This window comes from Saimiri boliviensis, chromosome 20, assembly GCF_048565385.1.
Source record: "Saimiri boliviensis isolate mSaiBol1 chromosome 20, mSaiBol1.pri, whole genome shotgun sequence".
In the NCBI taxonomy this organism is placed as follows: Eukaryota; Metazoa; Chordata; class Mammalia; order Primates; family Cebidae; genus Saimiri; species Saimiri boliviensis.
The window spans coordinates 34446461-34471639 of NC_133468.1; the positions used below are offsets into that span (position 1 = coordinate 34446461).

The 25179-nt window shown below is 49.0% G+C and overlaps 1 protein-coding gene across 3 annotated transcripts; it reads right to left on the bottom strand.

Moving 5' to 3' along the window:
* Positions 1-666: 666 nt before the first annotated feature.
* On the bottom strand, positions 667-24198 carry BCL7B (BAF chromatin remodeling complex subunit BCL7B). Of its 3 annotated transcripts, none has more exons than XM_074390662.1 (6): positions 23947-24196; positions 16696-16771; positions 7979-8075; positions 4372-4542; positions 2397-2476; positions 667-1708 (listed from the first exon to the last, which is right to left on the bottom strand). In XM_074390662.1, exons 1-6 carry the CDS (start codon positions 24036-24038, stop codon positions 1616-1618), a joined length of 609 nt encoding a protein of 202 aa, XP_074246763.1. In that variant the 5' UTR covers positions 24039-24196; the 3' UTR covers positions 667-1615. The 3 variants fall into 3 exon arrangements, with proteins under 3 accessions (XP_074246763.1, XP_074246765.1, XP_074246764.1); XM_074390664.1 differs by lacking the exon at positions 23947-24196 and adding an exon at positions 18341-18516; XM_074390663.1 differs by lacking the exon at positions 4372-4542 and having other exon boundaries at positions 23947-24198.
* Positions 24199-25179: the final 981 nt, after the last annotated feature.

Sequence of the window (25179 nt, forward strand, 5' to 3'; positions counted from 1 at the left end):
GGCGTGGTTGTTACTTTTTAATTTAAAAATATTGTTTAGGCCGGGCGTGGTGGCTCAAGCCTGTAATCCCAGCACTTTGGGAGGCCGAGGCGGGTGGATCACGAGGTCAAGAGATCGAGACCATCCTGGTCAACATGGCGAAACTCCGTCTCTACTAAAAATACAAAACATTAGCTGGGCATGGTGGCGCGTGACTGTAATCCCAGCTACTCAGGAGGCTGAGACAGGAGAATTCCTTGAACCCGGGAGGAGGAGGCTGCAGTGAGCCGAGATCGCGCCATTGCACTCCAGCCTGGGTAACAAGAGCAAAACTCCACCTAAAAAAAAAAAAAAAAAAAAAAAAAAAAAAATATATATATATATATATAGTTTAGATAGAGACAGGGTCTTGCTATGTTGCCCAGGCTGGTCTCAAAACTCCTAGCCTCAAGTGATCCTTCGGCCTCGGCCTCCCAAAGTGCTGGGATAAGAGGTATGAGCACCCAATGAAAAGTATAATTTGAACTATGTGACAGCTTCAAAGGGAGGCAGGAAATCACTGTGATGAAGCCCATGCTGTGGGAGTCAAAGGATGGGTAGGCCCAGCCCACAGTGACCCCACAAGCGCTCAACCACCCCTCACCCCGCCCCCAACCTTTAAGAAGGAAGCACTCAGATACCAACAGGACGTATTTCAAATAGTTTAATTTTAAAAATATTCTATTCAGTGCTAAAATATGTCTTCACTCACTGTTGCCCATTTCCATTTTCTTAAACTTTTTTGAAACAAAAAATAAAATCACAAAGTTCAATTCAACATGCAGATTTCAAAGAAAAGGGAGCTTTCTAGAAACCGAGCTGAAGGAGTACTGTGGGGGACAGGCACTGTCGTCAGAACCTCCAATTCTTGCTGGGGCGGTTTGTGGCAGAAGGCAGGGATGCCGGAACGACAGTACAGGTGAGAACGAAGAAAGCTGCATGTGTGCGGACATGTGTGCTGAGGGCAGGGGACCGGGGCGGTGGGCACAAAGGACTGTCAGCAGCTAGGGTGCCCATGAGAGGCAGGCCCACCTCAGGCATGGGTGGCATTGCCAGGACAGGACAGCAAGAATCTAGACAGCCTCTGCCCTTGTGTGGAGAGAAGCCCTTCCCTCCCCTCCAACGTCGCTACACAGTCCTCCTCCAGCAGCAGCCTGCAGGGCCCCCAGCCCCAGGGGAAAGTCCGGGAGTCTACAGTCTTCATTCAAGTTCAAGTAACCCTAGGCACTCTCTCTTCTGGAGGGCGCCTTCCACATCTCTCTTCTCATGGAAGCTGCCAGCAGCTCGGTCCAGACGTTCTGGAGCAGAGACTGCTGCCTGGAGGTGACAGATGAATCTTGGGGTGGCCAACGCTCCAGCCAACTTGGGGTGCAAAAAAGACATGAGCACTCCTCTTCTCGGGAGCAAGTAGACACAGGTGCGAGGGACGGGACGATGGTGCGGCAGCCCCAAGTCCTATGCCGGCCTTCCAGCCCGGAAGGCTCATGTGTGCAGGCTCTCGACCCCAGTGCTTGCCCCTCCCCCAGCAACACAGCGCAGCCAGAACCAGAATGCAATAAATAGAGGCGGGGCCAGGAGGCGGAGGGCTGGGACAGTGCTAGCTCTCTGACGCTGTCTGCGGCACTGTGGGTTGGTCCACACAGAAGCGCTTCAGGGGTGGGGCACCTGAGTCTTCGTCCTCTTCAGCGACCTAGGAGCAGGCAGAGCATGGAATAATGACAGGGCCACCCCTCCCAACCAGAGCCTTACCACCCCCCTAAATTGTAATAGGATGCCCATCCTGCTCCTTCTCACAAATGATCCAACTTCCTCCCCTGCCTACATTCCTGGGACTCCAGTTTCCAGTGCCGCAGATCCAGTCCCATATCCACAGTCTTTCCTGTTTTTCCTGGGAAACCTGGCTGGGTACAGTGGCTCATGCCTGTAATCCCAGCACTTTGAGAGGCTGAGGCAGGCAGATCACTTGAGCTCAGGAGACCAGCCTGGCAAACACGGTGAAACCCCATCTCTACTAAAAATACAAAAATTAGCCGGGTGTGGTTGCAGGCACCTGTAATTCCAGCTATTCGGGAGGCTGAGGCAGGAGAATCACTTGAAGCCGGGAGGTGGAGGTTGCAGTGAGCCAATATCATGCCACTGCACTCCAGCCTGGGCAACAGGGAGACCCCGTCTTAAACAAACAAAGAAAAAACCAAAAAACTCGGCCGGGCATGGTGCTCACGCCTATAATCCAAGCACTTTGGAGGCCAAGGCGGGGGGATCACCTGAGGTCGGGAGTTCAAGACCAGCCTGACCAACACGGTGAAACCCCGTCTTTAAAAAAAAAAAAAAAAAAAAAAAAAAACCAAAAAACTGGAAAGCCCCGAATGACTGCTTACCTGTGTCTCTAGTGGAACTGGTTCTTCCTTGGTGAGGGTGGGAGGTTCATCAGCAACTTCCGAGGAGGGCAGGGAAGGCTCTGAAAAGGCAGCAGGGTCAGCCTGAGGGCAGAGCCCCCCTAAGGCCTGGACCTGGGACGCTTCCCTGGAGCGGTGCGGGGCGGCTTGGCAGGGAGGAGAGGACACTCGCCTGGGAGGCGAACATTCACTCAGGGCCCGGCTGCACCAGGCCACAGCCAGGAACGGTGGAAGGGCAAAATATGGCTGGACTGCAGAGGGCCGTTTCTGCTGGGCTGGAGACATCCGGAACCAACCAAGCAGCTCACCCTGTCATCCTCCAGCCCAAACGTCAAGACTCTAACTCAATCTCCCAGCTTTCCGAGAGCTGCTGTGACGACTCGATGACGTAAGAAACACAGGCGCTAAGAACAGCGCGTGCCGAACAGCAAGAACACGATCCATATTGACCACGACTGGCACTTCCCATGGAGAAACAGGTTCCATTTTACAGTCGGCTGTGAAAAGGTCCCGGCACAGGGGAAGCTAACAAGGACCTGAGATACATCTACTTATCCATATCGTAACAAGACACCTGGGTTACGCGTGGTTGCTCACGCCAGAGTAGCTCCAGCGACTCTGGAGGCCGAGGTGGGAGGATCGCTTGAGCCCAGGAGTTCAAGACCAGCCTGGGCAACAGAGTGAGACCCCATTTCTACAAAAAATTAAAAGATACCCAGGCATGGTGGCACAAGCCTATGAGTCTGAGGCAAGAGGATCACTTGATCCCAAAAGTTCAAGACTGCAGTGAGCTAGGACTCAGCCACTGCATTCTAGCCTGGGCAACAGAGTAAGACCTTTTGTCTTTTTTTTTTTTTTTAAAAAAAAAAAAAGGAAAGGGGAAAAAATTTAGCAGGATGTAATGCAGACAGCATGAACTGAAGTTAGAAGGACTTAAAGTGACATTCATTCCAACAGTTACTAGACTAGCTATGTCATCTTAGATAAGCAATTTAACTTTTTTTTTTTTTTTTTTTTTTTTTTTTTTTTTTTTTGAGACCGAGTTTTTGCTCGTTACCCAGGCTGGAGTGCAATGGCGCAATCTCGGCTCACCACAATCTCCGCCTCCTGGGTTCAGGCAATTCTCCTGCCTCAGCCTCCTGAGTAGCTGGGATTACAGGCACGCGCCACCATGCCCAGCTAATTTTTTGTATTTTGAGTAGAGACGGGGTTTCACCATGTTGACCAGGATGGTCTCGATCTCTTGACCTCGTGATCCACCCGCCTCGGCCTCCCAAAGTGCTGGGATTACAGGCTTGAGCCACCGCGCCCGGCGCAATTTAACTTTTTTTTGAGACAGAGTCTCACTCTGTTGCCCAGGTTGGAGTGCACTGGTCTGATCTCAGCTCACTGCAACCTCTGTCTCTCATGTTCAAGCGATTCTTCTGCCTTAGCCTCCACAGTAGCTGGGATTACAGGCATACGCCACCATGCCTGGCTAAATTTTTTGTATTTTTAGTAGAGATGGGGTTTTGCCATGTTGGCCAGGCTGGTCTCGAACTCCTGGCTTCAAGTGACCCACCCACCTCGGCCTCCCAAAGTGCTGGGATTACAAGTGTGAGCCACCACCCCTGGCCTGATTTCACCTTTCTAAGCCTTGAACCTCCATTTTCCTTCATCTGTAAAGGAAGACAATAGCTGCTACCTCGCAGCCTTTTGAGAGAATTACACCCGGCATCAGATACTCAAGTTCTTTTCACAGAGCCTGGCACTCAACTCTAATGCTTGTTTTCTCCCTTCACTCTGTGAAAGGGTAAAATAGAATCATTCCTCAAAATATCCCAAGCTGTTGAGAAATGGCTCGATGCCGCCTGGCTCTAAGGCATTGTCTTGAACCTGTTACTCTGAAGATGAGAAGCAACAAGAGCAGGAAGCAAGGCCCTGCTAGGACACTCATCCGGGGCCAATCGTGACTCACCCTCCAGGATCTCCTGACCCAGGGTGGGGGGCTGGGAATCATCCGTGCGGAAGTCGGACGTGTGTGCTGGGCTCAGGGACTCACTCTGCTGGGGGCTGGGGCTTGAGTTGGTGCTGCTGTCCACCTTGAGCTGGTAGACGTCAGACACGGAACTCTGGTTGCTGTTTTCATCTGAAAACCAAACAGAAGAAAGGCAGCAGCTGAGAGTGGCCACTTTCCTCAAGAGGAACTCTGGACAGAGCCACGGACCTGGCATCGCTTTAGGCAGCCAAGGATACAAGTGAGTATAATAATCATTGTGCCCAGCCTACACGACATATATTCTGAACACCAGAGGCAGCCAGAATCTTTACGTTTCTGCAATATTGCACTTCATGAAGGTCAGGCGATGCGTATTAAACACTTCTTTATTAGCCACCAACTGCAACGTATGGAAGGGAGGGGTGTAGCTGTGTCTCTGCTCAGTAGTTCCCAATCCTTCTCACATCACAAGATGTGTAGAAAATGACATTTGTGAGGCACCCTGGGGCATCTGAAGGACGCTGGTGGTATCTGAAGGTGGTGAGCTCAGGCTTCAGCTACCTGAGTGCTCCAAGGACTGATGGATTAACACCTAGGAGTTCTGCCTGAAGGCTTAAAGTCACCACCTAAGTTCAACACTTAAGAGTCACCAGGCCGGGCACGGTGGCTCAAGCCTGTAATCCCAGCACTTTGGGAGTCTGAGGCGGGTGGATCACGAGGTCGAGAGATCGAGACCATCCTGGTCAACATGGTGAAACCCCGTTTCTACTAAAAATACAAAAAATCAGCTGGGCATGGTGACGCGTGCCTGTAATCCCAGCTACTCAGGAGGCTGAGGCAGGAGAATTGCCTGAACCCAGGAGGCGGAGGTTGCGGTGAGCAGATCGTGCCATTGCACTCCAGCCTGGGTAACGAGAGCGAAACTCCGTCTCAAAAAAAAAAGAGTCACCAGGCCGATGCAGTGGCTCACACCTGTAATCCTAGCACTTTGGTTGGGAGGCTGAGGCAGGTGGATCACCTGAGGTTGGGAGTTCAAGACCAGCCTGACCAACATGGAGAAACCCGTCTCTACTAATACAAAAATCAGATGGGTGTGGTGGCACATACCTGTAATCCCAGCTCCCAGCTACTCAGGAGGCTGAGGCAGGAGAATCGCTTGAACCTGGGAGGCGGAGGTTGCGGTGAGCCAAGATCGCATCATTACACTCTAGCCTGGGTAACGAGAGCGAAACTCCTTCTCAAAAACAAAACCAAAAAAGGCTGGGCGCGGTAGCTCACAGCACTTTGGGAGGCCGAGGCAGGTGGATCGCCTGAAGTCAGGAGTTTGAGACCAGCCTGGCCAACATGGCGAAAACCCATCTTTACTTAAAATACAAAAATTAGCCGGGCATGGTGGTGCATGCCTGTAATCCCAGCTACTATGTGGGCTGAGGGAGGAGAATCACTTTAACCTGGGAGGTGGAGGTTGTAGTGAGCCGAGATCGTGCCACTGCACTCCACCGTGGGCAAAGAATGAGACTCTGTCTCAAAAAAAAACCAAAAACCAAAAACCAAAAAAACCCAAAACACAAAGTAAGAGTCAACAATGCCTTCCTCTGCCTCACCTCCAGCAGCCGGTCACCAAACTGTTTTCTGCTCCTGCTCTGGTATCACTTGCATTCACTCCTTCCCGTCCTACTGCTTTAGCTCAAGCCTCATCATCTTCAGCCTGGCCTCCTGCCACAGCCACCTAACTGACTGGCCTGCCTCCAGTCTCGGGTCCCTTAAACTGAAATGCACGCCACTGCCAGAGGGACCTTTCTAAACCCTTCGATGCTCCCCTGCTGCCTAAGGGAGAAATGCCATACGCAGTACTTCTTAGGATAGGCACGACATGACCTTATGGCAACACAGACAGTCCTTTCTGATCTCTGGTCTCACTGCCTGCTGTTCTCCCATAAGCATCCTCAGCTCCAGGCAGGCTGGACCCTAACCCAACAGCTTCGTCATGTATGGGTGCTTCTGCCCAGCTGTTCCTTGGCTAGCCTGCTTTCTCTTGGCCTGGAAAGCCCAGATCTCCCAACACAGCTCCCACATCACTCCCTCGGCGGACTCCTGGCTTGCGTGGGTGGAAATGACCGTCCTCTCTTGTGCTCCCATGAGAGCCTGCGCACACCTGCGTTTATCACTTTGCACACGTGCATCCTCCCATGAGCCTCTGTATGGACAGACTCTGTGGCTCCCTTGTCCTTGACTCCCCAGTGCAACGCACAGTACCTGCATACAGTAGGAGTTCATTAAGTGTTTACTAAATGAAAAGGAGGAGATGGTGGCCAGACCGAGGAAATGGAGAGCCTCATGTGTCTCCCAGAGCTTTCTGATTACTGAACACACACACATTGGTGTCCTTTCCAACAGCACGTGGCTGACCTTGGTGGGGCCTGGGAGGTGGGGAAGGGATAATGACACGCAGGGTTAGCTCCAATCTGGTTTTGAAGAGAAGTCATAAACTTACTCTAGTATTTACTCCTACAAAGACCCTTAATACCCACACTAAAATGGAAGTAGCATTTTGTTACAAAACGAACAAAACTGTCATTTTTGAGCTTAGGCAAACACTGTTCCTCCCTGCGCACCAGCTTCCTTAAATAGGGATAATAACTGCCTGGTTCATACCATGGATTGATATATGGATAAAAATGAGAAAGTAAAGTAAAAGTGCTTCCTAGATAGCACCTAGCAGGTAGGTGTAAAAGCCAGTATTATGACTACGGTGCCGACAAGGTGGGATTGGCTTAGCAGGCAGAACTTGTCATAACAGTGGAGAGGCAGAAGCTTCGCCTTTGGGTAGCCTACTCTAAGCCACTATCATTAAACATAGTCTAGGGCGGCTGCAGTGGCTCATTCCTGTACCTTGGGAGGCCAAGGCCGGAGGACTGCTTGAGACCAGGAGTTCAAAACCAGCCTGGTCAACATAGCCAGACTCTGTCTCTACAAAAAATAAAGTACAATCTAACAAAAAGCTTCTGATTTGGACAACCAGGACCTGACACGGAGTCTGTCACTTACAAGTTAAGTAACTTCAGACACATAACTTCCAACTCTCTGAGCCTCAGTTTCCTTAACTGGAAAATGAGGATACCATTACCTATCTTGCACGGTTATAGTGAAGTTTAAATGAAAAAGTTTAAGTCAAGTGCCTAGCAAAATACCAGCAGAACATCAGGCACTGAAATGAAACACAGAATTTTTGTTTTTGAGACAGAGTCTCAGTTGCCCAGGCTGGAGTGCAGTGGTGCGATCTTGGCTCACCTCAACCTCCGCCTCCTGGGTTCAAGTGATTCTGCTGTCTCGGCCCCCCCGAGTAGCTGGGATTACAGGTGCGTGCCACCATGCTTGGCTAATTTTTTGTATTTTTAGTAGATACTGGGTTTCACCATGTTGGCCAGGCTGGTCTCAAACTCCTAACCTCAGGTGATCTGCCTGCCTTGGACTCCCCACTGCTGGGATTACAGGTGTGAGTCACCCCACCTGGCCAATTCTTCTTATTAATGCATTCATCCAAGTTTTTGTTCTCCTGCAAGGAAGATACAGAGATGCAACTCACCCTGAAATTCAAGGAGGAGAGAGGAATTGGCTGAGGCATCAGAGGGAAAGCCATTAGGTTCTCGGGCTGCTGAACTGTTCGATTTTGACTTTTCTTTCTAGAAAAGGAAAAAAAAAGGAATATGACAGAGCCAAGCAGGAGACTCACAGAGAGGGAGGAGGGTGCTATGTGCAGACCACAGAGGTCTGGATTAGGACTGAACAGGAAGAACGACAGCAGCATGAGAATCCAAGGACTCAAGGGAGAGCAGAATCCTGGACAAGGCGTTTCTCCTCAAGACTCAGGAAAATGAACCCTTCTAGCAAGAATGTCATGAGTCATAAGCAGCAGGCAGACACATACACCTTGACTAGAACATCCCATGGTATCCCTCTTCTGCTCTGATCAAACTGCTTCAGGCAACCCTTCTCTATACAAATGGGCAAGAAATACAGAGCACTCATTTGAGAAAGATTCCTGTTTCAGTAGCAGACTGGGGAAAAAAGTGAGAGAAGGAACTTCATGTAATGCGGACAGTGATGAGACAAATGGGCCTGGGTTAGCTCTATTCCTGATCCATCATCCTCATTCATTCAAAACAATCACCCCAGCCAGGCACTGTGGCTGACGCCTGTAATCCCAGAACTTTGGGAGGCCGAGGCAGATGCATCACCTGAAATCAGGAGTTCGAGACCAGCCTGGCCAACAGGGTGAAATCCCATCTCTACCACAAATATAAAAATCAGCTGGGTATGATGGCACATGCCTATAATCCCAGCTACTTGGGAGACTGAGGCAGGAGAATTGCTTGAACCCGGGAGGTAGAGGTTGCAGTGAACCAACGTGGCACTACTGTACTCCAGTCTGGGTGACAGAGGCTCCATCTCTAAATAAATAAATAAATAAATAAATAAAAATTCAAAAATTAGCCAGGTGTGGTGGCGTGAGCCTGTAATGCCAGCTACTCTAAAGGCTGAGACAGGAGAACTGCTTGAACCCAGCGGGTGGAGGTTGCAGTGAGCTGAGATCACGCCACTTCATAACAGCCTGGGCAAAAGAGAGAAACTCCGTCTCAAAAACAAAAACGGGGCTGGGCGCAGTGGCTCAAGCCTGTAATCCAAGCACTTTGGGAGGCCGAGGCGGGTGGATCATGAGGTCGAGAGATCGAGACCATCCTGGTCAACATGGTGAAACCCCGTCTCTACTAAAAATATAAAACAAGCTGGACATGGTGGCACGTGCCTGTAATCCCAGCTACTCAGGAGGCTGAGGCAGGAGAATTGCTTGAACCCAGGAGGCGGAGGTTGCGGTGAGCCAAGATCGTGCCATTGCACTCCAGCCTGGGTAACAAGGGCGAAACTCCATCTCAAAAAAAAAAAAAACAAAAACAGCCGGGCGCGGTGGCTCAAGCCTGTAATCCCAGCACTTTGGGAGGCCGAGGCGGGTGGATCACGAGGTCAAGAGATCAAGACCATCCTGGTCAACATGGTGAAACCCCGTCTCTACTAAAGATACAAAAAATTAGCTGGGCATGGTGGCACGTGCCTATAATCCCAGCTACTCAGGAGGCTGAGGCAGGAGAATTGCTTGAACCCAGGAGGCGGAGGTTGCGGTGAGCCGAGATGGCGCCATTGCACTCCAGCCTGGGTAACAAGAGCGAAACTCCGTCTCAAAAAAAAAAAAAAAAACTGCCCCCTCTCCAACAACAAAAAAATACCAAAAACTAAAATGATCAAATGATCACTCCATGTCTATCTTTACTTATAACTTTTTTTCAAGAAGGATGTAGGTTATAAGTGCAGGGCAATCACAGTGGGACAGTGGGCAGGTAACCGCCAGCTTGCAACAATAAACTCAAGGGCCAGGTATAGTGGCTCACACCTGTACTCCTAGCACCTGGGGAGGCCAAGGCGGGAGGATCACTTGAGCCCAGGAGTTTGAGACCAGACTGGGTAAGATAGTAAGCCCCTATCTCTACAAAAAATAAAAAATTAGCCACATACAGTGGCACATGCTGGTCGTCCCAGCTACTGAGAAGGCTGAGGTGGGAGGACTTGAGCCTGAGAGTTCAATGCTGCAGTGAGCCACGATTGTGCACTCAAGCCTGGGCAACAGAGTTTGGCCCTATCTCCAAAAAAAAAAAAAAAAAAAAAAAAGCCCAGAGTAAATCCAAGCATATGCAAATGAGAGCATCTCAAAAGCCAAAAGTTTAAATCTCAGTAGCCTCAAATTTATCAGTTCAGGCCCGGTACGGTGGCTCACACCTGTAATCTAAGCACTGTGTGGGAGACTAAGGCCAGCGGATCACAAGGTCAGGAGTTCAAGATCAGCCTGGCCCATACGGTGAAACCTCATCTCTACCAAAAAATACAAAAATTAGCTGGGCGTGGAGGCATGCGTCTATAATACCAGCTACTCAGGAGGCTGAGGCAGGGAGAATTGCTTGAACTTGGGAAGCGGAGGTTGAAGTGAGCCAAGATCTTGCCACTGCACTCCAGCCAGGGTGACAGTGAGACTCTGTCTCCAAAAAAAAAAAGATGGAGATCATTTCAACCTAAGGTGGAGGTTGCAGTAAGATGAGATTGTGCCACAGCATTCCAGCCTGGGTGACAAAGTGTCAAAAAAAAAAAAAAAAAAAAAAAAAAGTTGTTTTGAGGAAGAAGCAATTGAGGCAATTTGTTATGAAAAATGTAACTGCTTGGCCGGGCGCAGTGGCTCAAGCCTGTAATCCCAGCACTTTGGGAGGCCGAGGCGGGTGGATCACGAGGTCAAGAGATCGAGACCATCCTGGTCAACATGGTGAAACCCCGTCTCTACTAAAAATACAAAAAATTAGCTGGGCATGGTGGCGCGTGCCTGTAATCCCAGCTACTCAGGAGGCTGAGGCAGGAGAATCACTTGGACCCGGGAGGTGGAGGTTGCGGTGAGCTGAGATCACGCCACTGTACTCCAGCCTGGCCAACAACAGTGAAACTCCATCTCAAAAAAATAAAAAATAAAAAAATGTTAAAAATGAATATAGCCGTTACTCTCTCAAAAGTTAAGAAAAGAAAAGGAGCAGAAAGGTAGAAGAAACCTGGATTGCTAGACACTGTCAGAGCTGAACCACCATACCACACCTGGATTTCCTCTAAGAAAACGAATAAAATACATGACTTTCTTAAACCATTGCTATTTTCAGTTTTCTGTCACTCACAGCTAAACCTAATCTTAACATGCACAATAAGCAAAAAATGTGAAACAGAGCAAAAGAGAATCAAAAGACACACCAGTCAAATTATAAATCGATGACCAGGCGTGATGGCTCACACCTGTAATCCCAGCACTTTGGGAGGCCAAGATGGGCGGGATCATTTGAGGTCAGGAGCTTGAGACCAGCCTGGCTAACATGGTCAAACCACATCTCTACTACATATACAAAAATTAATTGGGCATGGTGGTGTGTGCCTGTAATCTCAGGAGGCTGAGGCAAGAAAATCACTTGAACCTAGAGGGTGAAGGTTGCAGTGAGCTGAGATTGCGCCACTGCACTCCAGTATGGGCGACAGAACAAGACTGTCTCATGACCAGGTGCAGTGGCTCACACCTGTAATCCCAGCACTTTGGGAGACCGAGGAGGGTGGATCATGAAGTCAGGAGTTCAAAACCAACCTGGCCAACATGGTGAAGCCCTGTCTCTGTTAAAAATACAAAAATTAGCTGGGCGTGATGGCAGGTGCCTGTTCAGCTACTCAGGAGGCTGAGACAGGAAAATCACTGGAACCCAGGAGGCAGAGGTTGCAGTGAGCTGAGACTGTACCACTGCACTTCAGCCTGGGGAACACAGTGAGACTCCGTCTCAAAAAAAAAAAAAAAAAAAAAGGAAAAGAAAAAATCGACTCTCAAAAAAAATTAATCAACAGAAAGGTTAGAAATGGAAATATCAGCCAGGCACAGTGGCTCACACCCATAATCCCAACACTTTGGGAGGCTGAGGCAGCAGATCACCTGAGGTTGGGAGTTCGAGACCAGTCTGACCAACATGGAGAAACCCTGTCTCTACTAAAAGTACAAAATTAGCCGGGCGTGGTGGTGCATGCCTGTAACAGATCCCAGTAGTATGGGAGGCTAAGGCAGGAGAATCGCTTGAACCAAGAGGCGGAGGCTGCAGTGAGCCAAAATTGCGCCACTGCACTGCAGTCTGGGTGACACAGCGAAACTCAAGTCTCTAACAACAACAAATATTAGCTAGGCATGGTGGTGGGCACCTGTGGTCCCAGCTACTTGTAGGCTGAAACAGGAGAATCACCTGAACCAGGGAGGCGGAAGTTGCAGTGAGCTGAGATTGTCACACCATTGCACTCCAGCCCGGGCAACAAGAATGAAACTCTGACTCAAAAAAAAAAAAAAAAAAAAAAACAACAAAAAAAACCCCCCACAAAACAAAAACAAAAAAAAAGCAAGAAATGGAAATATCAAGCCATGCATGGTGGAGTGTATCTGTAGTCCCAGCTCCTGGAGGTGAGGGAGAGGCTGAGGCAGGAGGATCACCTGAGCACTTAGCTCACTGCAACCCTTCCACATCAACCTCCTGAGTGCCTGGGACAAATGTATACGGGGCCACATAGAAAAGGGTGAAATTAGCTCCTACTTCACACATGTACACAAACTCCAGTTGTGTTCTAAATGGGACTAGAAAAATAAGCTTGTAGAAAATCATATGGAAGAGTAACTTCGTGGTCTCAAAGAAGGAAGATACTTAAGACACTTAAAAGTACTAATTATAGCTTTTCGGCCGGAACCGCCATCTTCCAGTAATTCGCCAAAATGACGAACACAAAGGGAAAGAGGAGAGGCACTCGATACATGTTCTCTAGGCCTTTTAGAAAACATGGAGTTGTTCCTTTGGCCACGTATATGCGAATCTATAAGAAAGGTGATATTGTAGACATTAAGGGAATGGGCACTGTTCAAAAAGGAATGCCCCACAAATGTTATCATGGCACTGGAAGGGTCTACAGTGTTACCCAGCATGCTGTTGGCATTGTTGTAAACAAACAAGTTAAGGGCAAGATTCTTGCCAAGAGAATTAATGTGCGTATTGAGCACATCAAGCACTCTAAGAGCCGAGATAGCTTCCTAAAACGTGTGAAGGAAAATGATCAGAAAAAGAAAGAAGCCAAAGAGAAAGGTACCTGGGTCCAACTGAAGCGCCAGCCTGCTCCACCCAGAGAAGCACACTTTGTGAGAACCAATGGGAAGGAGCCTGAGCTGCTGGAACCTATTCCCTATGAATTCATGGCATAATAGGTGTTAAAAATAAATAAATAAATAAAAGACCTCTGGACTGTTAAAAAAAAAAAAAAAAGTAATAATTATAAAGAAAAGGTTGCTTTATTTACATTACAATTTTGGGGCTGGGTGCAATGGCTTATGCCTGTAATCCCAGTATTTTGGGAGACCAAAGCAGAAAGATCCTTTGAGCCCAAAAGTTCAAGATCATCCTGGGCAACGTACCAAGCCCCTCTGTCTACAAAACTAAAAACAATTAGCCAGACCAGGCTCAGTGGCTCACACCTGTAATTCCAGCAATTGGGAGGCCGAGGTGGATTACGAAGTCAAGAGTTCAAGATCAGCCTGGCCAATATGGTGAAATCCTGTCTCTACTAAAAATACAAAAATTTTCTTCATTCTTTATTCTGATGACTGTGTAAAAAAAAAAAAAAAAAAAAAAATTAGCTGGCCATGGTGGTGAGCACCTGTAGTACTAGTTACTCGGAAGGCTGAGGCAGGAGAATGACTTGAACCCGAGAGGCAGAGGTCGCGATGAGCCAAGATCCTGCCATTGCACTCCAGCCTGCGAGACAGAGCAAGACTCCATCTCAAAAAAAAAAAAAAGGCCAGGTGTGGTGGTGCACACCTGTGGTCCTGTGGTCCCAGCTACTTGGGAGGCTGAGGTGGGAGAATGTCTTAAGCCCTAGAGGTCAAGGCTGCAGTGAGCCGTGATTGCACCACTGCATTCCAGCCTGGGCAACAGACTGACACCCCCTCAAAAGAAAACAAAACAATTAACAACTTCTGGTATTCAACACACCCTAAAGAGAGTGCAAAGACAAGCCACAGATGGGAAAAGGTATGAATAGCATGTAATCAAGAAAGGACTTATGTCCAAAACACAGAGAATTCCTGTAAATCACAATAAAAAGACCTTAATCAAATAGACAAATGGGCAAAAGACTTCAACATGCACTTCCTAAAACAAGAAACCCAAAAGACTAATAAACATGGACTAGGTGCCCAATCTCATTAGTAATTACATTAGTCATTAAATTACGGCCACATTGAGATATCTTTACACCTGTAAAGATATCTAAACACTACCTGGTGCTGATGAGGATTTAGAGCAATGAAAACCCTTGTTTCTGGTGGGAATATAAATTGGTACAACTAAATTTCAGAAAATAGGTTAGCGTCAGCTAGTATAGGTCAAAACATACATACCCTAAGACCCAGCCACTCCCCTTTCAAGGATATACCCTAGGAAAACTCATGTACATGTTGACCTGGATTCTGAACAAGAATGTTCACAGAGGCATTGTTCCTATTAGTCCTAACTGGGAACAACCTCAATGTCTATCTACAGGAGAACCAGAAAAATAAATTACACTATAGCCCTGTGATGAATATGTAGCAAAATACAGCACAGGGAGCAATGAAAAGGAAGGAATAGCTTGAAGGGCAACACACATGCATTTTGCAAACACAATGCTGAGCAAGAGAAACAAGACACACGAAAACAGATACTTCATCATGCTGTTTACGTAACGCTAAAAATCTGAGAGGCTGGCGGGGCAGCACATGCCTATAATGCCAGCTATTTGGGAGGCTGAGGCAAGATTGCTTGAGCCCAAAAGTTCGAATCCAGCCTGGGCAACAAGGCACCCCCATCTCTAGAAAAGGGAAAAAGGGTGGGCACAGTGGCTCATGCCTGTAATCCCAGCACTTTGGGAGGCTGAGGTGGGAAGATCATTTGATCCCAGGAGTTTGAAACCTATCAGCTTAGGCTGATACAGCAAGCTCCAATATTTACAAAAAAAGAAAAAGGAAAAAAAAAATAACCAGCCATGATGGCATGTGCCTGTGGTCATAGCTACTCAGAAGGCTGAGGTGGGAGGATTGCTTGAGCCTGGGAGGTCAAGACTCCAGTGAGCTGAGATGATACTACTGCACTCCAGCCTGGGTGACAGAGTGAGATTTTGTCTCTGGAAAAAAATCTCAAAAATAATTTTAAAAAGTCATTATGAATGACTAGAGAAATAGTAAGAAAAGCAGAAGTAGGAGAGTGATTATCTCTAGAGGGGCAGGAGGAAGACAATGGGAAGTACTGCAGAGAGGTCTGCTGGGGTCTTGGCAAAGCTATGCTTTGCACTGAGTGGTTCTAACAATTCATACTCTGTACATTTATGTTTTATATACTTCTATGCTTTATATTTGAAATTTTAAAAAACCATTAGGAAAAAAAAAAAGCTAGAAACAATCTGGGTATTTATCACCCAGAACATTGGTAGACAAAGGTACCCACTTTATAAGAACATATAAGAAAAAGAATAAGAAAATGCAATGCATGAGTCAAAATTAATAATTCTATTTATATTTACAGATACATGAAGGGTTACCCGGGCTGGAGTGCAATGGCGTGATCTCGGCTCACCGCAACCTCCGCCTCCTGGGTTCAGGCAATTCTCCTGCCTCAGCCTCCCGAGTAGCTGGGATTACAGGCACGCGCCACCATGCCCAGCTAATTTTTGTATTTTTAGTAGAGACGGGGTTTCACCATGTTGACCAGGATGGTCTCGATCTCTTGACCTTGTGATCCACCCATCTCGGCCTCCCAAAGTGCTGGGATTACAGACTTCATCTCAAAAAAAAAAAAAAAAAAAAAAAAAAAAAAAAATGCAGGTACCCAAATACAAAGGCCCACATCAGAATCAGACAGAAAGATATATATACATATGATACACACACTACAGTGAGGGGGCTAATTGCATAAGAGCAGATATCAGCAAACTTTTTCTTAAATGGCCGGTTCATAAATATTTTAGGTTTCATGGGCCTTATGGCAACCATTCAATCTGCCATTATAATTCAAAAGCAGCACAGACAAAAAGAAAATCAGTGGGTATAGTTATGAGTCATGTTCTTTTTTTCTGAGATGGAGTCTTACACTGTCGCCCAGGCTGGAGTGCAGTGGCACAATCTCGGCTCACTGCAACCTCTGCCTTCCAGGTTCAAATGATTCTTCCTGCCTCGGCCTCCCAAGTAGCTGGGATTACAGGCACATGCCACCATGCCCAGCTAATTTTTTGTATTTTTAATAGAGACAGGATTTCACTATTTTGGTCAGGCTGCTCTTGAACTCCTGACCTCAAGTGATCTGTCCGCCTCAGCCTCCCAAAGTGCTGAGATCACAGGCGTGAGCCATTGCACCTGACCACTTATAGTCTAATAGAACTACAGTGGCAAACACAAGGAACACACCAGGGCTGTAGTTTGTCAAGCCCTGGAAAAGAGTCTTGGGTTAAGGGAAAGGAATAAAGAAGGAAAATAATAAAGAGAGGCCTTGCATGGACCAGTAATTGGAGGGCCTTAAAGTATCTTCTGCTCAATTCTAGGGAAATAAATTCCTTTAATGAAGAGGCAGTTAAATAAAGAAATAAAGAAAACGGTACCTTTTTGATATAATTTTCTTCCACACTTACCTCCTTGCTGTCTGTCACAGGAACCCACTTAAATATCCTCAGGGACGTGTCACCCACAGTCACCCATTTTTTCTCCCTAAAAGAAAGACACTTCTTAGAATCAATAAAGCAATGGTTTTCTGTTTATCATCTGTGCTTTTCTACTTCTCAGCAGATCATTCCTTCAATCTGGAATCATTCTGAACTTCCTCTTGGTGGGGTATGGTAGCTCACATCTGTAATCCCAGCACTTTGGGAGGCTGAGGCAGGAGGATCACTCAAGCTTAGGAGTTTGAAAATGGCCTGGGCAATTTAGCAAGACCTCATCTCTAAAAAGAATACAGGCCAGGTGCAATGGCTCACACCTGTAATCCCAGCACTTCGGGAGACCCAAGCAGGTGGATTGCTTGAGTCCAGGAGTTTGAGACCAGCCTGGCCAACATGGTGAAAAGTAGCTGGGCGTGGTGATGTGTGCCTGTAATCCCAGCTACTCAGGAGGCTAAAGTGGGAGGATTCCTTGAGCTCAGGAGGCAGAGGTTGCAGTGAACTGAGATCATGCCACTGCACTGCAGCCTGGGCAACAGAGTGTCTGTCTCAAAAAATAAAAAGATGTGGGACACGTAGCACACACACACAGCACCATGTTTCTTTTTACTTGCACGAGTTACTCTGTGTGCTTGTCTCTTTTCCAAATGTACAAGTTCAATTACATTACTATTTTTGTTTGTTTGTTTTTTGAGACAGGATCTCATTCTGCCTCCCCGGCTGGACTGCAGTGGCACAATCGTAATTCACTGCAGCCTCGACTTCCTGGGCTCAAGCAATCCTTCCACCTCAGCCTCTTGAATAGCTGGGACTAGAGGTGCACGTCACCACACCCAGCCAATTTTTTATTTTTTGTAGAGATGGGGTCTCTCTTTGCTGCCCATGCTGGTCTTGAACTCTTGGCCTCAAGCAATCTACCCACCTTGGCCTCCCAAAACGCTTGGATTACAGGCATCGGTCACCACACCAGGCCTCCTGTCTCCGTTTAAGGGTCCCTCCAAGGGAAAAACAATCCCAGGAGAGACAGACACCTGCTGCTGGGGGTAGGGCGTGGTGGCTGTGAAATGTTAGGACCCGTTCCCTTTCTGGGTTATTAAGACTGCGTAAAGAAAGAGAAAATTCTGAAGAAATTTTTCAATTTCAACTTTGAAGTTCAATCCTTTGTAGAAATCCTTTTGTCTCTTGCTGTATTCCAAAGGGGTAAAAATGGCAGAGTTTATCAGTCCACTACACTCACAAAATAAGCAAAGGGATAAAAGATATAAAAGTCTTGCCCAAGGTCACTCTCTAAATCACTAAGGACCCCCAACCATCTACAGCAGATTCGAATGTCACTGTTCTCAGCTTGCCCACAAGAGTGCCTTCAATGTGCTTCCGGGTCTGCAAATAAATGTGTGGAGGACAGAGAACAAAGGAGACTCTAGGTTTATTATTATTATTATTATTTTTTAAATACGGGGTTTCAGCCGGGCGCGGTGGCTCAAGCCTGTAATCCCAGCACTTTGGGAGGCCGAGGCGGGCGGATCACGAGGTCAAGAGATCGAGACCATCCTGGTCAACATGGTGAAACCCCGTCTCTACTGAAAATACAAAAAATTAAGCTGGGCATGGTGGCGCGTGCCTGTAATCCCAGCTACTCAGGAGGCTGAGGCAGGAGAATTGCCTGAACCCAGGAGGCAGAGGTTGCGGTGAGCCGAGATCGTGCCATTGCACTCCAGCCTGGGTAACAAGAGCGAAACTCCGTCTCAAAAAAAAAAAAAAAAAAAAATGGGGTTTCACCATATTGGTCAGGCTGGTCTTGAACTTCTGATCTCAGGTGATCCGCCCACCTCAGCCTCCCAAGGTGCTGGGATTACAGGCGTTGAGCCACTGTGCCCAGCTTCTTTTTTTTTTTTTTGAGACAGAGTTTCACTCTTGTTTCCCAGGCTGGAGGGCAATGGCGCCAGTCACAGCTCCCCGTACCCTCCGCCCCCCGGGTTCAAGCGATTCTCCTGTCTCAGCCTCTTGAGTAGCCAGGATTACAGGCATGCACCAACATGCCTGGCTAATTTTGTATTTTTCGTAGAGATGGAGTTTCTTCACATTGGTCAGTCTGGTCTCGAACTCCTGACCTCAGGTGATCCACCCAACCCGGCCTCCCAAAGTGCTAGGATTACAGACGTGAGCCACCGCACCTGGTTTTTTTTTTCTTTTTGAGATAAGGTCTCACTCTGTCATCCAGGCTGGAGTGCAGTGGTTTGATCACAGCTCACTATGGCCTCAAAATCCCAGGCTCAGGTGAATCTCCCATCTCAACCTCCCAAGTAGCTGGGACTACAGGTGTGCACCACCATGCCTAGCTAATTTTTTATATTTTTATTAAGGACAGAGTTTCACCATGTTGCCCAGGTTGGTCTTGCCTAGACTCAAGAGATTCTCTTGCCTCGGCCTCCCAAAGTGCTGGGATTACAGATGTGAGGGACCACGCCCCCGCCTCTCCTTCATTCCAAGAAGGTTACTTCCTAAGCATTCCAGGCAGAGAACAAATGTGCTTATTTTAAGGGCCACTGATGCCTTAAGAGGTGCTTGCTATCAGTAGAAGCAAGAGCCAAATGCAGGGAGCTGCGTTATCACAGATCTGAACTAGCTTCTCAGAGTCAATTCCAAACATGAAGTCACAAAAAAGCGAAAAAAAAAAAAAAAAAAAAAAACCACCAAAAAACAAAAAATGCAACTGTTGTTGCAGTTGTGGATGCTGTTCAGCTAATGATGCCATAATGGGGCCTGGCACGGTGGCTTGAGCCCATAATCCAAGCACTTCGGGAGGCTGAGGTGGATGGATCACTTGAGCCCAGAAGATCAATACACATTAGCCAGGTGTGGTGGCACATGCCTGTAGTCCCGTCTACTTAGGAGGCAGAGGCAGAAGAATCACTTGAACCCCGGAGGCTGAGGCTGCAGTGAGTCAAGATCCGGCCACTGTACTCCAGCCTGGGTGACAGACCATGACTGGGTCTCAAAGAAACAACAAAAAAAGGCATACTGGGACTGTAAAGAGACCATGACGTAACAGAAAGAATGAATTAAAGTCTTAGAAAGTAACTAGAATTAATTCCTCAAGAGACCACTCCATTTCCTCACTTAATCAACCGGTCAGTATACAAGAGGCTGTGCGAGGCCCTGGCAATGCAGGGGACGAGTCCCACCGTCGCTGCCCTCACAGATCCTGTCTTATATCTGGAAACAGACATGAATAGCTCACTTCAAAATTAGTCAATCATTAGGTTTAACCATATCAAATTGCCATTTTTGTACGTTAATTAGTCAAATACAGGAGGCCAGGGGCAGTAGCTCACACTTGTCATCCCAGCGCTTTGGGAGGCTGAGGCGGGAGGACCACTTGAAGTCAGGAGTTCAAGACCAGCCTGGCCAACTTGGTGAAATCCAGTATCTACAAAATATAAAAACTAGCTGGGTGTGGTGGTGTACACTTGTAACCTCAGCTACTCAGGAAGCTGAGGGCAGGAGAATTGCTTGAGCCCAGAAGTGGAGGTTGCAGTGAGCGGAGATCGCAGCTCTGCACTCAGCCTGGGTGACAGAACAAGACTCAGTCTCAAAAAAATAAGTCAGGCCGGGCGCGGTGGCTCAAGCTTGTAATTCCAGCACTTTGGGAGGCCGAGGCGGGTGGATCACGAGGTCGAGAGATTGAGACCATCCTGGTCAATATGGTGAAACCCCGTCTCTACTAAAAATACAAAAAATTAGCTGGGCACGGTGGCATGTGCCTGTAATCCCAGCTACTCAGGAGGCTGAGGCAGGAGAATTGCCTGAACCCGGGAGGCGGAGGTTGCGGTGAGCTGAGATCGCGCCATTGCACTCCAGCCTGGGTAACAAGAGCGAAACTCCGTCTCAAAAAAAAAAAAAGTAAGTAAGTCAAATACAGGAAATATCTTACGGATCCACCTAATACAACCGTGGAAAGTTCTATGAAGGGGACTTAATCTAGACTGGGAATCTCAAGTGGTCAACCTAATGAAGCAACTTTTGAGCTGAGCTGGGAGTTAACTCGGCAAGGGGGAGGAGAGGAGAGACGAAGTATGCCAGGCAGGAGGAAGAACAGAGTGACTTCACTGCAAAGACAGTGGGCATCCTGGGAAAGAGCCAGCCAGGTGAGGCAGGAAGGAGGACCTTTTTCAATATTTATCCTAAAAGCAAGAAGGGACCACTGAAATCTTTCTAGGGCTGCTACAATAAGATGCATATTGTGTGTGTGTATACATATATATATAATTTTTTTTTTTGAGACAGAGTTTTGCTCGTCGCCCAGGCTGGAGTACTGTGGCTTGATCTTGGCTCACTGCGACCTCTGCCTCCCAGGTTCAAACAATTCTCCTGTCTCAGCCTCCTGAGCAGCTGGGATTACAGGTGCATGCCACCATGCCTGGCTAATTTTTTTGTATTTTAGTAGCGACGGGGTTTCACGATGTTGGTCAGGATGGTTTCGATCTCCTGACCTCATGATCCCCCTGCCTCAGCCTCCCAAAGTACTAGGATTACAGGCATGAGCCACTGCACCCGGCCTGTATTTTTAATGTATTTTTTACAGATAGGGTCTCACTCTGCTGCCCAGGCTGGAGTGCTGTGGCATGATCATAGCTCACTGCAGCCTTAACTCCTGGCCTCTAGCGATCCTACCACCACAGCCTCCTAAATAAGGCTGTGCATTTAAAAAAGATCGCTCTGCTACTTGGAAGAGAGAAAAATAAAATGACTCAGTGCGAATTAATGGATTGGGAAATGAGCAAGAGCAGAAGCAGAGAGGTTACAGGGAGGCTGGCAGAGAGTTGCAGGTGACAGAGGATGGTCCTTCAGCCTAGCCTGCTAGGGGCGAGGGGTCAAAGACGGGGAGAAGAAAAGGGTGTGGCTGTTCTTAGGTCTCACCAAAACCTCGGAGGATTAAAGGTGGAGAAGGAAAACCATGAATAATTTCAACTAGTATTTATACTGAAACTCCTAATACAGGAAACCCTCAGACATAAACAGAGAAGGAACTTCCTTTTTGTGGGGAAATGGACAGAGAAACACACGAATAAAGTCCAGGGTACCAGTGACTTTTTTTTTTGAGACGGAGTTTCACTCTTATTGCCCAGGCTGGAGTGCAATGGCATGATCTCGGCTCACTGCAACCTTTGCTTCCCATGTTCAAGCGATTCTCCCGCCTCAGGCTCCCGAGTAGCTGGAGATTACAGGCATGTGCCACCATGCCTGGCTAATTTCGTATTTTTAGTAGAGATGGGGTTTCTCCATGTTGGCCAGGCTGGTCTTGAACTCTGACCTCAGGTGATCTGTGAGCCACCATGCCCAGCCCCAATGACCTTAAAGGGGGTGAAGGGTGAGGGGTGGCAGGCGTTATAAAAGGTCTCCTGGTGGGAGGTAACATCTACTTGAACTTTTATTTTTTGTAGAGACGGGGTCTCACTATGTTACCCAGGCTGGTCTCGAACTCCTGGCCTCAAGCAATCCACTGGCCTCAGCCTCCCAGAGTGCTGGGATTACATGCCTGAGCCACTTCACCTGGCCTTAACTGGGTTTTAAAATTATTGGTAGTACTTTGCTAGACAAAAGGGCTGACGAAGTTGGCTGTGAAAGTTTGTTTATTTTTGAGATGAAGTCTTCCTCCACCGCCCAGGCTGGAGTGCAGTGGCATGATCTTGGCTCACTGCAACCTCCGCCTCCCAGGTTCAAGCAATTCTCCTGCCTCACTCAGCCTCCCTAGCAGCTGGGACTACAGGCACATGCCACCATGCCCAGCTAACTTTTTATATTTTTAGTAGAGGTGGGGTTTTACCGTGTTAGCCAGGATGGTCTTGATCTCCTGACCTTTCAATCCTCCCACCTCGGCCTCCCAAAGCTGTGAAAGTTCAGTGTGATGACTCTGATACACACCGATACACAGTGTGTACTGGAGTTCCGGATATAAAATGTGCTCAGTCAGCGTCTTCCATGAACTGAATTTCAGTCATGGGGTCTTACTCCGTCGCCCAGGCTGGAGTGCTGTGGCACGATCATAGCTTACTGCAGCCTCCAAATCCTGGGCTCCAGCAATCTTCCCATCACAGCCTCCCAAGTAAGAATGTGCACTTTACTCTATTTATTTATTTCTCATTAGTAGTAGATCCAAAAGGATGTGCACTTTAAAAAGACCACTCTGGCTCGGCGCGGTGGCGCGTGCCTGCAGTCCCAGCTACTGGCTCGGCTGAGGTGGGAGGATCGCTTGAGCCCAGGAGTTCTGGGCTGTAGTGCGCTATGCCGATCGGGTGTCCGCACTAAATTCAGCATCAATATGGTGACCTCCCGGGAGCGGGGGGCCACTACGTTGCCTAAGGAGGGGTGAACCGGCCCAGGTTGGACACGGAGCAGGTCAAAACTCCCGTGCTGATCAGTAGTGGGATCTCACCTGTGAACAGCCACTGCACTCCAGCCTGGGAAACATAGCGAAACCCCGTCTCTTAAAAAATAAGTAAATAAAAATAAATGTGGGGGAAAAAAAGACCACTCTGCTACTTGGACGTGGGAAAAATAAAAACACTCAGTGCAAACGATGAAGGGACTGGGGAACGAGCAAGAGCTGGAGCAGGGAAATGAGAGGGAGGTTGGTACATAGTTTGCAAAGGACTCTCCTGACAGCCGTCCGGGCGGCAAGAAAAGATGCCTAGGAAGCTCGCGGCGCAGGAGCCGGGCACTGGGGAAGGGAGCGGTTTCCCTCGGGACCACACCAGGCTCGCTCGTTTTGACAGGTAGACTGACCCAGAAACTCAACCAACTACGCAGAGCGCTCAGCCGGGCGGGCTGAAAGCACTCCAGGGCTACTCGCTGTTATCAAGGGGCATATTGGAAACGCCGGCAGGGCCGCGGTCCCGGAAAAGCGGAGGGCGGGACCCCGGCTGGGCCGGGAGCGGGATGTAGGCCCCGCAGCTCCAGCCCGGGCCGGAAGCCGGCATCCCCTAGCCGGCAGCGCGCGGCCGCAGCCGCAGGTGGGCGGGCCCGCGAGCCGGGCAGCCCGCTGATTGGCCGCGGCCGGCGCGCCCTCTGACCTCACGCCGACGCCAGAGGCACCCCACTCCCGCCTTCTCCCGCGCCCCCCTCCCCCCAGCGCCGGCCGGCCGGCTCCCACCTGGGCCGCCAGTCCCGCGCTCCTCAAAGCCTGTATCCGCGACCCCCGCCAGCCCCTAGGCTCGGGGCCCTCACCATTTTCGCACTTTCTCGATGGCCGCCATCACCTTCTTGATGTCGTCCTTGGCCCGGCTGCGGGTCTCCGCCCGGACCGACCGGCCCGACATGGCGGCGGCGGGAGCGGCGGGGGCCGGGGCACTGCTCCCAAGATACCGGAGATCGCGCGCCTCACGCGCCGCCGCCCGCCCGCCGCCGCCGCCGCCGCCGCAGCGTCACCCGGGCCGTCGCCCCCTCCGTGCGCGCGTGCGCGAGGAAGCGCGCGCACCCGCCCGCCCCTTGGGGCTCGCGGCCTCAGCGCGCCTGCGCGCCCCGCCCCAGGCGTCCCTTCCCGAGCGCCCCGGGAGTTCCCTGGGGCCCCTCCCGGGCCGGGGTGCGAGGCGGGCCGGGCGCACGTGCTGTGGTCAGGGCGAGGTGCGAGGCGCTGCCGGTGGGCTCCCTGGTTTTTTTTCCCCGGGAGTTTGGAGGTTGCCTCCTTCCTGCTCTGGCCAGCATGTTAGGGACCTGACCCTTTGGAATCGCACTCGCCCTCCGGCTCTACCGCTGTTCTCCAACCACACCTTTTTCTTAAGGATGCCTTCAGGCCTTTGCACACACCTGTTCCTCACCTAGAATCCTCTCCTGTCTTCACCAGATGAACTGCTTTTCCAACATTCAAGCCACATTCTTGCCTTTTCTTGGGTATATAGTAGTCCCAAGAATTTGGGAGGCTGAGGCAGGAGGATAGATTGAGCCCAGAAATTCGAGGCTGCAGTCACCTACGGTATAATCGCACCTGTGAATAGCCACTGCACTCCAGCCTGGGCAACATGGAGACCCCGTCCTTAAAATAAATAAATAAAAAGATGCCTATTTTGTGCAAGACTCTACCAAAAGCTGAAGACATACGTGGTTTTGGTTTCAAAGAGCTTCCAGTTTGTTTGTTTGAGACAGAGTCTCTCTCTGTCTCCCAAGCTAGAGTGTAGTGGTGCAATCTCGGCTCACCTCCCAGGTTCAAGCAATTCTCTGCTTCAGCCTCCTGAGTAGCTGGGATTACAGGCAGCCACCACACCATCCAGCTAATTTTTCTGTATTTTTAGTAACTAAAGACGGGTTTTCACCATCTTGGTCAGGCTGGTCTGGAACTCCTGACCTCGTGATTCACCCATCTTGGCCTCCCAAAGTGCTGGGATTACAGATGTGAGCCACTGTGCCCAGCCCAGTGTATTTATGTTAAGATGGAATCTCACTATGTTGTCCAGACTGGTCTTG

Bases quoted from the DNA above. Each gene is read 5' to 3' on its own strand.
- BCL7B (XM_074390664.1), bottom strand. From the start codon at position 18,501: ATGGTGAAACCCCATTTTTTTTTTTTTTTTTTTTTGAGACGGAGTTTC. The intron at 4,543-7,978 runs GTGAGTTGCATC...TTTGGTTTTCAG, and splicing joins TCTCCTCCTTGAATTTCAGG to ATGAAAACAGCAACCAGAGT. The intron at 2,477-4,371 runs GTGAGTCACGAT...CTGCCTTTTCAG, and splicing joins GGGTCAGGAGATCCTGGAGG to AGCCTTCCCTGCCCTCCTCG.